Here is a 14,819-nt window from a genome sequence, read left to right on the forward strand (position 1 = left end):
GTACAATATAAATTATCGAAAATTTATTTCCTTTGATGAATTTTGATACTTGTAGGAAATCAAGACATCGTCACTTACTTATGCAAAAAATTCTATTCTTTATTCTTAAGAAAACATAAATGCATAAAATAAGTAAGTACAGTTAAATATAAAGTACTTTCTCTGTCCCAGATAATTTGACCCAATATTCCATTTCAGACCGTCCCACATAATTTGTTATATTTCACTTTTACTATTTTTGGGAGTGAATCTCATATTCCACTAACTAATTCCTACTCACATTTTATTATAAAACTAATAGAGTACTTTAAAAGTAGGACCCACATCCCACCAACCTTTTAAGCTCATTTCCATTAGATCTCTTAAAACCCGTGCGGGTCAAAGTGTCTCAAATTATCTGGGACGGAGTATGAATAATCTTAATGTGTGTGTGACGTCTGGAATTTAAATAACTAAAAGTCAGCACTAAAGAAAATTTTCCAACCTTCAAATGTCTTTAATTTTAAGGGAAAAGAAAATTTGTACAGGCATTGACATGAAATTCAAATTAAAGGAAAATGACCAATCAACATTTTTATCATGAAAAAAATAATATACTCTCTCCGTCTCACTATAAGTGATATATTTTCTTTTTTAGGATGTCCCATTCTAAATGACACATTTCTGAATACAGAAACAACTATCTCTTGACTTTATTTATGCTTACTCTCTTACTTTATTCTTTCTACTTTAATCACAAAACAACACTACATAAAATCTCGTACCGAATTAAAAATGCTTCACATAGAGTGTGACGGACAGTGGTGGGGCTAGGAATTTTTGATAGGGGGCCAAATTTATGTTAATATTCCATTTGTTCGACAAAATTTGTCATGTTTTGACTTGACACGATTTTAAGAATATAATTAAAAGTGAGTTCAAAAAAATAGTGGGTGAATCTTACTTTTATATAATATCTTTATAGTAAAATGTGAGTCGAAATATAAAATGTGAATGAAGAATATAATTAAAAGTGAGTTCAAAAATATGGCGGAATGTGAATCTTACTTTTATATATTATCTTTACAGTAAAATGTGAGTCGAAATATAAAATGTGAATGACAATGAGTTAGTTGAATGTGAGAGAAAAATGAATAGTGTAAAAATGAAATGAGAGACAATATAAATACATATGGAGACAAAGTTAATGTGAATTCATTTTTAGTCTTAAAATAAAAAAATAGTGGAATGTGAATCTTACTTTTATATATTATATTTATAATAAAATGTGGGTCGAAATATAAAATGTGAATGAAAATGAGTTAGTGGAATGAGAGAAAAAAATGAATAGTGAAAAAAATTAAATGATAGACAGTATAAATATATATGGAGACAAAGTCAAATGTGAATTCATTTTTAGTTTTAGATTGTAAAAAATTATTAATAGACCATCTTAAATTAAAAATATCTAAATGTACTAAATATATGCATATCTAAATAAGGAGATGATCAAAATAAGTATGTGTTTGAATCCAAAAATGCAGCCCAAATCTTGGCCCTAGGATTAGATGATCTAATGGTCAATAATTAACCAAAAATACGGAAGGTCATAATTAAGCAGTTTTAGGTCATATTATAAGATTTGGGTTTATGTCATGTTAAGATCATTTTAGGTCATACTTTGTTAGCATGACCTAAAAATAAACTAACTATGACCTAAAAATGCCCTACGTATGACCGCGTTCTGCGTTTTTGTATTTAAATCTGATCTTCATAGATCAAAACCCTATCTAAACATATTTAAATATTAATGTATACATAAATATTGGTGTGTGTTAAATTCATGACTTCAAATTATAATTTTTACATAAAATAAACAAGATTCGCACATGAAAATAAGTACTATTCCCCCGCCCATGGGAACGGGCATACCTTGGTCAAGGATGTTACATTAATTCTTTTACGTGAATTAATTGTGTTGAGCTTTGTTTAAATTTTTTATTTATGAATTTCAAGGAGAGGCTAAAATATTATATGCAAAATAAAATATATAACTTGTATTTATATTTCATTTACATTAAATCTAAATTTAAATAACGTGTTTATGTTCATTTACTGACTTTGTCATAGCATCACTTCCATGTTCTTTATTGTATCTAAAAGTAAGTGCATAATTAAAGGAAGAACCAATATTGTTACTTTTATTAGTAGATGGGTATTTTTAAAACTAGAAATATATGAACAAAGTAACAAATTTAAAAAAATTCTATAAATATTCATCAAATATTGAGGTTTGAATATGTCATATTTTTTAAAGATAAACTTCAGAATCATCTTTTTTACATCTTGGATAAAAAATACTCCAATATTGAGGTTTGGATCGAGTCAATATTGAATGTTGCATTATATTTTGGTTGGGAACTTGTGTAGATATTAGACAATTACTGTTTGAGTTTGAGTCCATTCAGAGACATCCAACAAATTAGAACGCTATAGAGAACATTAATGTGTTTCATGCCCAATATGACATGCATAAATAGAGAAATACAATTATTAGTGGATAGTTACTTAATTATATTATAAAAAAAATTCTAATTATATAAGGTGGGCCTTTGATGGGCCTGGGCCTGGTTTACAAAATGGCCTAATTGAATCCCATTTAAACCAATGAGCTTAGTTGAGGCCCATTTTGTTTCACGATGGGCTGAGTTGGGCCGGGCCAGGATGGCCAGTTGACAACTCTAATCATAGAAGTGGTGAACCAATTTGCTTCACTATGCATATTGTATACTCCATGCATCTCATTCTTAGTGACAGATATTTTCTTTATGATTCCAACTCTAAATAACATATTTTTTTTATATAGAAACATTTATCTCTCTTAATTTATTCTCTCCACTTTATCCACAACACTATATGAAATCTCGTATCTAATTAGAAATGTTTCACTTGAAACAGGACAGTGGGACTATAAATTTTCTTTTTAACCACTCATCTAACGTAAAAGTGATTTTCTCTACCCCCAAGGTACCAAATGAGTTTTGTCGTCACTACACTTATTCAACTGCTACACTTCTTCATCGTCTTTATCTTGTCAGCCTTGTTTTTCTAAATTTTTGTTCCATAGACTTAGCTTAGCCATTGTCATGTGCAAAGGTTCACATCACAAATTCAATCAAACAAAAAGATTGAACAATTGTACTTAGAAACCCAATCAAACAGATTTATACGCAATGGCAGCCTTAGTGCGCTGACAGCCATAGTAATGGCGAATGACGTTTTTAACCCCACTTAAAAATTCATTGCCAAATGTATTCTCACAATAATCACTCACTGTGTCTTCCTTATACTATTACTCTTCATCCCTAGCTAGCTTTCTTAAAAATTTAAAGAGCTCAGCCTTAAAAGCTTTTACATGGCACAACCTTAGTTTCCCAAACATCATTCTGCATTTCTAGTTTCAAAGGTAAAGTTTGCTTTATTTTTCTCCGCACACACACTCACCCCAATTCCCCTTTTGATTTTCTAATACAAATTAGTTCGGGGATTGTTCTTTTTTGGAGAACTTGATGGTTTTCAGCGTTGCTAGCTTGAGTGGTGGTTGTATGAGGATAACAAAGTGGAAGGATATTCCAGTGGAGCTCTTTTGGGAGATTGACGAGGTTTGGTGCTGCGGGTGTCTGGGCAACTGCCTTAGTGAATCGAGGGAGAGACAACAATGGAGGAGGTTCATTGACGCACAGGGTTTCGGGCTTCTAAGTGGATGGGGAGCCGAGGGGTAGAAGGTGGAATAGTAATTATTTTCAAGCAACAACAAATAGCCGAGTGGGGAAGAGTTGTACGGTCTCCTGTGTTAGCTAACTAAACACATTCTATAATACCGGGTCAACGTGAAAGATGGGCTTATAACAAAGATAGCCTATAACAAAGTTGCTTTCCACGCCTTTTCAAGCCAACCAAACATACCCTAGATAGTCAAACTATATCAAATCAGTAGACTACATAACTCAAACACTAAGGAATTACAAATATGCCACTAAATATGTATTTGGATCTAAATATTGACCTGCCTTACAACTTCTAACCCAGTAAGACGGTCTTACATTGTGGTTTATAACGAAGAAAAACACAACAATTTACACTACAAACTATGATTCAATATCGATTATCAATTCGTTTCAACAACAAAAAAGGACCAAAACTTTTTTACAAACTGAAGAGCAAGTTAAAGTTACTTGGGTATTACTATCACGCTCGAACTTGGGAGTGCTCAGCTCGATAATCATACCTGTGGTGAATGATCCATATGATTGCTGCTCTTGGTTCTTCATGTGCGTATAATTTGCTCATTCACGGCATCTTACATGATTCTATTACTTTTAGAATAGTAGAATGTGTCTCTGGCGAGATCACATTAAGCGTCAGATGGAATTCCTGCAGAAATCGGAAGAGTTCATCAATGGATGCAATCTAGACCTGCTTCAAGGGCAATGTGCTACTAAATGGAACAAATCGATCATTAGATTCATAGTTAAACTTTGTGTTCGTGCAAGAGCTAAGCTACTCACTGCTTCAAGTCAGTTATACCTCCCTGGTTTCCCTATGTTGTTTCAATTTGTCAATACGAATCATGTGTATATTTATGAGGTGAAAACTGAAACGTGAGTGTAGCGTGAAACCTATTAGAAAATCCCATAAACCCCTCTCTCTTTAATAACTAGATGAATTGTAATGGTGGTGTATCCCATTAAGGCAAGGCAAGGCTCGTCCAATAGGAAACTAGCATAGCTAATTAGAAAGATTGACACACTGGCCTACCAATGCTTCAGTAAAGCTCGTTTTTGGTAACTGAATAGAATAGAAGACTGCATGTGCCATGATTCACTAACATTTGCATATGCCATGCCTGAATCAACTTTGTGAAGGTTTCATGAAAGAAATGCATACCACAAATCTCTCCAACACTGGAACAAGAACTTTCAAGTTGCCACTGGAAAGGCGTTCTGCAATGGTATTCCGTACTTTCTTGCTGGTAATGCATAACATAATAATTCGTGAGGAAACAGTTTATGATGTTATAGAAAATATACGGGCCACAAGAGTATATCTACCTTTCCATCGAAAGAAAAGCCAGAAGAAGAGCTGCGTAAGCTTCTACAATCATTTTCTCAGCTTCCTTCTCTCCTTGTAATATGGATTCTTCATCCTCCTGCATCAAAAGCAAGAAAAGGAAATGCATTATGCACCAATTCAATAATTTATACATGTGAATGATGACTAAACATGAACCTTTAATATAAAATCTCATGGGCATCTCTCTCATAAGAGGTTAAACTGAGTACAGAGTCTACACACCATATACCCAGAATGAAGGTAAGTAAATCTTGAAAGTGTATAACATGCTTCCCATCTAGAGATGTAGACTAGTGAAATCATAAAAATGGAATAAACCAACTCATTAATATGAATTCTGAATAATTATGTCCAATCATATCATATGTTTACATGAATCCTACTTCCACCTTTCCATAGAACCATAAATATCATATCAAAAGTTTCAAACAGTGGATTAGGTGAACTTGAAAGATGTAGAGCAAATCTCTCACCCAGGACAAACATTTTTCCTCTCCGGCAGCCTCCTCAGTGCCTTGATTAGCCAAAAAGATTGAGCACAGAATCGGAATTATATTACTTTGTTTCTTCAAGTCCAGACCTACAAGGCTAGGTAGTGAAACACTAGCTGCGGCAAGCTGAGATCTGCAATGCAATGGAACAGAATGATCGTAGGTTTTCTCATTTCCAATGTGTACGAGGTAAAATAGGATCCAAAGACAAGGACAAGAAATCACAAAAATAGTGTTGCCTAAAGTTTGTAAAGATATGCAACATTTATCTATAAGAAAGAAAACTGGTGTAAGTGAAAAAATATACCTGTTACCACCATCCTTCTCCACCAAATTCACAAGCAACCCCAAAATGGCGATAAGAAAATCTAGCTCTTGATCGGTGAGAGGTGTATTGGTGCAATGGTAGATTGTGAGGTTTGATTTAGATGGAAAACTGCCATTCCTTGCATGACTTGAGCGTGGCAAAGGAAGGCTGAATGCTGGAAAATGACCAGCAATCAGAGAAGCCAATATTTCTAAACCCCCACAGCGTGCAATTTGCCGACAGCCCTCAGGGTTGTCATTGGATAAGTTCATTAGAACCTGAAAAATGATGATAATGCATCACACAACTGCTATGATATGTTTGATGCAGGGAGAAGAGTATATCAATATCATCTAAAGTGGAATGGCTATATACATCAGACCATGTCACCAGAAACTGAAGAAAGAAAAATTCACTACTTCAACAATATTCAAATACCTTAATAGCAGTGAGAAGACATTCTGCCAAGAGGTTGGACTTATCTTCATCACCAATCGGAGAACAAGAGGTCTCCTGGGAATGACGATATTCCACATTGTTTGATTCTTGTTGGGTTACTGATACAAAATCACTTGTATCTGTAGATCCAATCAAAGTTGCCCTACCATCTCGAGACAAAGATTTATTCATACTTCCAGATCGTGATTCCCACCTTGAGGGTTCAGAATCATCATTATGAAATGCAAAAGGATCTGGACTATCCTCTGTAATTCCAGAGTTAGAAAATCTTGTCTTTCTGTTTCGAGTACCAGATTCCACTCCCAAATCATCTCTGCTTACATGTGTTGCATACTTTAAACTACGAGATGTTCCATTACGTGATCCTGCTTGAGAAGATTCAACTCTCCATTTTTGTGAGGACGTCTGAGTGGATTCCACACTCGAGTAAGTAGACCTTGGCTCACCAGATATCATGTGTGGATCACACTGATCAAAGCTTTCATAAGAAGCCCGTTCCATGGTACTATGGCCTCCTGAGTGATTGCTTCCATAAGAAATAAAACTTCGGAGCAGGGAGACACCTATACAGGCACACAGAAATTAAATAACTATCAGATGACAGAAAGAAGTCTTAGTTGTACATCAATGCTTCATTAACATGGGTTTTAGGGTCAAAATAAGAACCAGATAATGAAAAGAAACTGTATCACATGTCACCCAAATCGAAATGGAAGTACCAAAATGAATATTTCAGGGCCACCCTAACCAGCACAAAGTACCTGAGAGAATTTTAATGACACTCAGAATGAGCTTTGTGAAAGACCGTGGAGCTTGTTGGCCACCAAAGCTTCCTTTCATCCCAAGCAAATGGCACTGAAAAGTGAAATGCACAATCCATTTTAGGTATGGGTGTTCAGACAATATAGCAGGGGGGAACCACAACATCAATTTACTTAAAACGTTGAAACAAAAATAGAAGGCTTGAAGTACAACACAAGGAGAGGTATGGAACCTGATACCTGATTATCATTGCTGAGGAATGTAGCATTTTCCATGATTTTTAGACATTTCACAAGAAGTACTAAACTTTCTAGCCCAGAAATATTTTTAGGTTCCAGGGCAAAAGATGGACTTCTTTCTAACCATTCCTGCACAAGTAATAAGCATCAGAAATAAATAACCTTAATAGAAGAGCAAAAGAGCACGGAGCAATATTTATCATATGGTATATACTATATAGCATACTAGAAGAATGTAAAGAAGATATAACAAGTTAGAATAATTAAGGATACGATTAGAATAGATTCCACCGCCACAATATCCATCCAAAACAAAGAGAAAATGCACATCCTAGGGCAAACTGGTTCTTATGTATTAGACTAACACACCCAAAAAGAATAATATACATAACAGGCCATAGAAGAACTTTAAGCTCAAATATGGCATAGGTCAACAAATCAATAGTAACAGTCAATTGTGAAGTACAGATTCTCCACTAATCTTCATTCTTGTTACCACGGTCATTTTCTCAGAGTGGAAACTTACTGTTCAATCCTAGAACGGTAAACGACATCTGAACACAAACACATGCTTAAGGTTATAAAATCAAACAAAGAAGGACATACAGGCTCACACCTCCATCACAGAGTGGCATTTCCTTGCCACTTCAAACACTGCATCAAGCCCCCCAAGCTCTCTGAGTTTCTTCTTGAAGTTGCTCCTATGTCTCTGTAAAGTTCTAGAAGTGTCTGAGAACAAAGAATGCAAAAAAAACAGATGAAAGAATCAAATGAGTAAACAAAATATCAGGATAACAATAATAAAGCATTACAAAACCATTAATATCAAAAATATAATAGATAAGTGTTAGACTATTGCTCAAAAAGACTTATTTAGTTGGTTGAGCAAAGGATTTATTTCTAAGATTCAACCAAGCAAAAGGTAACAGTATTTTTTTAACTAAAGAACATGAAGTGTAATAAGGGAGTTCACTGATGCACGGCTCCAACAAATGAGGTTTCAAATAAATCAGACAAATAACAAATATAGTAGAAGATCGAAGGAGGCATGAGAAACACAAAATAGGATAGTGACAATATGGAATTATATCTGAGGGATGAATACTACACAATTATCAAACGTTACAGCAAAGATCTCTGAAACAGATATCATCTTCAAAACTAACAGCCAACAAATCTCCACATCCCATTAGGAGCAAAATGATAACAAGTAAATATATAAAAAGAGCTAACCTTCAAAACCTTCAATAGTAATACTGGACGAGCAGGCTTTTTCAATTGTAAGCAAACTAATCCATTTAGGGTTCAGCTCAGGCTCTTGCTTTTCTTCATCAATATTAGCTACTGGCTGGATTTCCTTGCGATCAACAAGGATATCCCGAACCATGAGCATAATCTCCGTAGAGGTGGAATCTGTTTCCTTGGTTGAAATTTGTGAGTAACCAGCATTCTTGCACAGGCCTAGGAGCTTGCTCCCAATAGGCTGCGACTTTTCCTTGGAAGCAGCAGGTGAAAGTGGTTTCAACAATTTTATCAAAAAGCGAACGCTACTTGGTGAATACAAAAGATGTTCATCTTGACCCTGAAACAAGGATAATTCAAAAATGGCATTTATGAGGGGGCTGAAGAGCATGCAATATGATATCAGAACATAATGCATAATTGAGACCACTCACATCACTAGTCAAAAGGTAAAATAGAGCAGCAGCAGCAAGGTTGCTTGGTGTATCATCAACACTGATTCCAAGAATAGCATCAATTATTTTTCTGGCCATCCTACACAAGAGTCACCAGTTACAGATTGAAGAAACAACTATAGATTAAAATCACCAATTAACTTCAAACAGGAGAAAATATTAAGCACTCTAACTGGGTATGCAACAGACTAGCACTTAGTTTTACAAGTATCGTATTGTTGTCAAGCAATTCAGCCTATTATTCTCAACTAAAATTACAAATATGCATGCTTTTGTTCCTTGTTCAAGAAACATAAAACCTTCTGACAACATGTGTGGGGGCATTTTATTACTATGTAAGCTCATGTACAGAAAGGAATACCATCACATGCAGTAGAAAACATTCAATAGATTCACCAGAAGTTCATTGTCTCATTCAGTCATCAGTCTAGCACAAAAAAGAAATGTCTGCTACATCTCCATTATCCATGTAAGATATATCAATTTACAAGGGAAGAGTAAACATAATTTCCATCTAAGGAGTTCCATTCAGAAATATGTTTTAGAGGAAAAATACATTGGTCAGTTATATTTTCATTTTATAGGAAAAATAAGTGGCAAAAAAACTAAGATGCAAAAGTAGAAACTTTTACAGATGATATCCACATGCATAGTTGTCAAATCAATTGGAGTTCCTGAATTCTCAGAGAAATTGCTGGCATCACCATAGAAAATCAGAAATATTAAAATGGATCGTGAAATGCATATTCTCCCTCCACACATTTTGTGTACCAGAATGACAGTATGACACATAACACATAATAATCCCCAACTAACAAATCATACAATAGGTCAAGAGAAAAGTTAAAAGTATGTACTACTATGCATGTATCTTTGTAAAGACAACAATGACCAAAATTAGAAGATCAAAAATTAAATACCCATGAGCCCACAAAAGCCGCCTCTTTTGCAATGTTCCGCAGATTGATAACAATGATAGAAGACTTTCCCTCCGAATCTTTACTACTTGTCCCTTCCTTAACCCATGTAATACAGAGTTCACCTCATTATGCTCAGTTGTCTCTGCGAACTCTTGAATCTCCATGGATGTATCAGTAAGCTCTATAAAACATGGGTCCAACTCACATGGTTCCTTCTTTTTCTTCTTTTTCTTCTCTAAACCCCAATTTTTTCCCCGGTCCTTCTGTGATTTCATAGAAACTGCAGCAAGACTCACGCGGCTCAGCCCATTCCATCCTCGTTTTCTCGACTGTGGAATCCCCAAATCCCGTGATGAACTTCGCCTAAATGCATCAGAACCAACAGTCGTGCACTTATTACCTTTCAATAAATCCACATCTTCAGAAAAATCAAAAACCCCAATGTCTGTGCCCTCTCTCTGCGGCATAGCCACGATTCCCTCCAGCTCCTCTGATGAATTATACTCATAAGGATCGTAATCAGCTTTCTCGAGCTTCTTTGATTTCTGGAAATCCACCTCTTCTGAAAAATCAAAAGCCTCAATCTCTCTAGCTTTTCTCTGCGGCAGAGCCACAATTTCCTCCAACTCCTCAGATGAATTATAATCGAAAGGATCAAAATCAGCTTTCTCGAGCTTCTTTGATTTCTGGAAATCCACATCTTCTGAAAAATCAAAAGCCTCAATCTCCCTACGTTTTCTCTGCGGCAGAGCCACAATTTCCTCCAACTCCTCAGATGAATTATAATCGAAAGGATTAAAATTTGCTATCTTGAGCTTCTTCGATTTCTGGGAACCAACATCTTCCGAAAAATCAAAAACCTCACTCTCCCCACCCTTCCTCCGCGGCGGCGGAGCCACAATTCCCTCGAACTCCTCCGAGGAATTATACTCGAAAGGATCAAAATCGGCTTTCTTCAGCTTCTTCGGTTTCTGGAAAACCTCATCGGAAAATTCAAAAACCTCAATTCCCTGCGTACCTTGTGTCGAGCACGAAGCATAAGGCTCCGAATCGACATCAATCACCTTCACTGTCTTCGAATTCCTAAAACCCCCATCCCGATCCTTCAATAGCGAGAATCGCCTCGACCCTTGAGACGAATTCAGGCTACATGGATCAGACCAATGGCGGCGACTGGACTCCAGCCCCGAAAACCTAAAATCGCGCGACGAGGAATCGGAAACGCCGTCGTTTGAGCTATTCGCCGTGGAGAATTTCCGGTTCATTCCGTCGGCTGAGGTTTGATAATCATCAAAAACACTCCTCGTGCAGCCAATTCGTTAAACAATCCGTGAAATTGAGAATTCAACGCCCCTATATATCTATACAGACTTGAATGAGAGATAAGAGATGGAATTTTGCAGAATGTATTTGGGTAATTTTGAAGATTGATTATTCTACTACCCTTTAATAAGTAGTAAATTGTTTTTAGAGTGAAGAGAAATTTGGTTTCAAAGTATTAATCGTGATACTTTAACAAATTTAAAAATATTACACGTCGATAGATTGAACTTCTGTAATCCGTACTAGTACTGTTTTTGTAATCTTTTTTACACAAAAATATTCTCCAATTTTTAAGTGAGTTATATGTGATGAATGAATTCAAATAAAATTTTTACTGCATTTATATATATTATAAATTTAATTATTATTATAATATTATAGGATTGATTATTTGTTCACATGTTTATTCTTTGTGTATCAGAAAAAAAAAATGTAGTCTCTCTCATTATAAGTGTATGATTATAGTAATGTACAGAAAATAAGTAAAATTGGAATACTCCTTTTATTTATAAGAATATTTGCATTTCTTTCTTTTTAATCCGTTTCACAAGAATATGTATTTTTTAAATTTGAAAATTTTTATTATCTCTCTAAAAAGTGAGAGTCACCTCCACTAATAATACTTTATTTTTTTTTCTACTCTTCTTTTACTGTACCAATTGTGCATTAAAACTCGTGTCAAGATTCTTCTAGGATGGAGAAAGTATTACATTACAAAGTTTTAATTTTTTTCAATTGTATCATATTCATGCACAAATTGACATCTTTTGATGAGGTTAAAAATGACAATATTTCAGTAAAATAAGAAATGACATAAGAAAATAAAGGAATTAAAGAAAAATACAACATGTCATTTTGAACATCACTAACAGACTATATTTTGTGTATTAATTGGATAATTGAGAAAAATTAAAACTTCGTGATTTAATACAAGTGGAACAAATCAAATTTTTTTACTAAATTTCACTAAAATATGATTAAAATTTAAATAAAGAAGATAAGTATAATTAAATATATGGAGTACATAAAATATAATTAAATTTAATGAATGGTGGATACATATTGAATACATATTTAATATTGAACCTTGGTTAATGATAAAATCTATTAAATACTTAAAAATTAAATATAACTAAATTTTACTAATAATAAATAAAATTGAATATATACTCTTATGCGGGGGAGTGATCAAATTGCTAACTAATTAGCAATCTCAAACTAAGACTAAATCTTAGCCACTAGATTAGAAGATCTAGTGGTTGAAATAACGTCACATGGATTATATTTTTAACTAAAAAAATTAATAAATAAAATTATAGGGTATTAATGCCAATTCTCTATCATTAAAATCATCTTAAAACTATAAATTTACGTAACTCTCTCGATTTAAATTATTTTTTCGCAAAAAATATATCAAATTAAAGATAATTTTATAAGGATTCCAACGAGATCTCAATTGCATATGTTCCGACGACGTTCGGATGATGAAATTTGATATTTTTTATTTTAGTTTTCGTAAATGTTGATAACCAGATTTTTATCAACAAATACATCAAAAAATCTCAATAAAACCATGTAAAAATCTTAATAAAACCATGTAAAAATCTCAATAAATATGTGTTGATATTTTCTTGTACTAGTGTTGATATTCTTATGTCATATTGTTGATATTTGTAATACACTATGTTGATATAAAAAAACATTCACGAAAATTATCATATGATAACATAATGACGATATTACCCTTTTGTTGATATTTTGTCTACTATTTATTGAGATTCGTAAGATTTAATCTCATCCACTCATTTTAAAATCTAAGAGTATAAATTTGGTTTTAATTTTGGATTAGGGTACTATAAGTATTAGAATATGACCCCTCTTATGCATAACATATTGCAGTTTAATATGTAATTAAATATAAATATATACCAACGGGTTGTAGCGCAGTTGGCAGCGCGGAGCTATGGTGACCTTGAGGTCACGGGTTCAAACCCCACCATCCGCTGAGAGACTTTCGGTCTTAATCCGCAAACTCGGTCGAGCAGGATTAGTCGGATTCTGCCGAAGGTGGGTTCGGTACACCTGTGGTCATATATAGGGTGCGTTATAATGATAACCCCAATTTGTGTGATAACCCTATAACTAAATCTCCACCACACATTTTTAAAATATGTGGTCTAGATTTAATCTAACAACACTATCATTTTATCAAATAAAACTATCATTTTCGGATATATTAAGGGCAAAATTGTCATTTCATTTTAAAATTTGGTGGGAAAGAAGAAAACTTGACTCAAACGCTCCATTCAATTTCTCTCACACTCAAACCCTGCATCAATTTCTCTCACAATCAAACCCTCTGAATCACGTTTCAAAGCCTTCGAATCGAAGGAAAAATCATCCGATTCTGGAAAATGTCGAAGGAAAACGATCAAGCATCATCGAAGAAAGGTTGGATGAAGTTTATTACTTATTTCACTTTTGATTTTGCTCGATTTATCATTTTGCTGGAGATTTTCTCGATTTTTTTAGATTCTGTAGTTTTTTAGTGTAGATATTTCTTATATTTATACAATATCATTCATGCATAACAATATTGAGAACAATCTATATATTTAGATTTACATTTTGTTGTGTGTGCTGCTGGTGTGTGTTTTTCTGTGTTTGTGTGTGTATTTTGTTTTGTTTATGTGTGTTTTGCTGTGTGTGTGTGTTGCTATGTGTTTGGATGATCCGTTTAAATGTAGAAATTGTGCTTTTGCTTGATAAAATGATACTTTGGGTGCATAAAATGATAGTTTCTGAAAATGATAAAATGATACTTTGTGACTAGTGTTTTGTTCTATTTAAGTGACAAGTTATGCCCTCTCTGCTTTTTTGAAGTCATTGAAATTTAGAAAATGATAGTTTCAGAAGATAAAATAATAATTGCCCTTAATAAAATGATAGTTTCAGAAGATAAAATGATAGTTTCATGGGATAAAATGATAGTTTCATGGGATAAAATGATAGTTTCAGATTATAAAATGATAGTTGATAAAATGATAATTGCCCTTGATAAAATGATAGTTTCAAGAAGATAAAATGATAGTTTCATGGGATAAAATGATGGTTTCATGGGATAATATGATACTTTATGTTTGTGTGTGTGTGTGTCCTGATGCTACTGCTGTGGTTTGTTTGTGTGTGTTGTTGTGTGTGTGCAGTGTGTTGCTATGTATTTGGATGATCTCGTTTAAATGTAGAAATTGTGTTTTTGCTTGATAAAATGATACTTTGGGTGCATAAAATGATAGTTTCTGAAAATGATAAAATGATAATTTGTGAATACTTTGACTTTATATAATTACGTAAATTGTTTAACACACTGAAATCTTTTGTTTATTAGGTAAGAACATTCGTGATGTTGAATTCTTCTTTCTAGATTTTTCTGCTTCCTGAATATTTTGGTGCTTATTGCTTCCGCAGCCTTCGAAGAGTCCTGCGGCTCTAACGAGAAAGAAGTCCGC

General features: G+C 34.0%; 1 protein-coding gene across 1 annotated transcript; it reads right to left on the minus strand.

The window, feature by feature from the left end:
• Positions 1–3,994: 3,994 nt before the first annotated feature.
• LOC125213669 (wings apart-like protein 2) lies at positions 3,995–11,423 on the minus strand. Its single transcript, XM_048114330.1, has 12 exons — positions 9,988–11,423; positions 9,047–9,146; positions 8,604–8,952; positions 7,987–8,099; positions 7,371–7,499; positions 7,131–7,224; positions 6,349–6,932; positions 5,911–6,188; positions 5,586–5,736; positions 5,091–5,188; positions 4,927–5,008; positions 3,995–4,413 (listed from the first exon to the last, which is right to left on the minus strand). The coding sequence occupies exons 1-12, from the start codon at positions 11,250–11,252 to the stop codon at positions 4,330–4,332; spliced, it is 3,327 nt and encodes a 1,108-aa protein (XP_047970287.1). The 5' UTR covers positions 11,253–11,423; the 3' UTR covers positions 3,995–4,329.
• Between the last annotated feature and the right edge of the window lie 3,396 nt (positions 11,424–14,819).

This window comes from Salvia hispanica, chromosome 3 (genome assembly GCF_023119035.1).
Source record: "Salvia hispanica cultivar TCC Black 2014 chromosome 3, UniMelb_Shisp_WGS_1.0, whole genome shotgun sequence".
Classification (NCBI taxonomy): Eukaryota; Viridiplantae; Streptophyta; class Magnoliopsida; order Lamiales; family Lamiaceae; genus Salvia; species Salvia hispanica.

Excerpts from the sequence above, each read along its gene's own strand:
- LOC125213669 (XM_048114330.1), bottom strand. The coding sequence starts at position 11,252 with ATGAACCGGAAATTCTCCACGGCGAATAGCTCAAACGACGGCGTTTCC. Across the intron at positions 5,009-5,090 it reads GCTTTTCTTTCGATGGAAAG|CAAGAAAGTACGGAATACCA; the intron begins GTAGATATACTC and ends ATGCATTACCAG. Across the intron at positions 4,414-4,926 it reads CAGTGTTGGAGAGATTTGTG|GAATTCCATCTGACGCTTAA; the intron begins GTATGCATTTCT and ends CGATTTCTGCAG.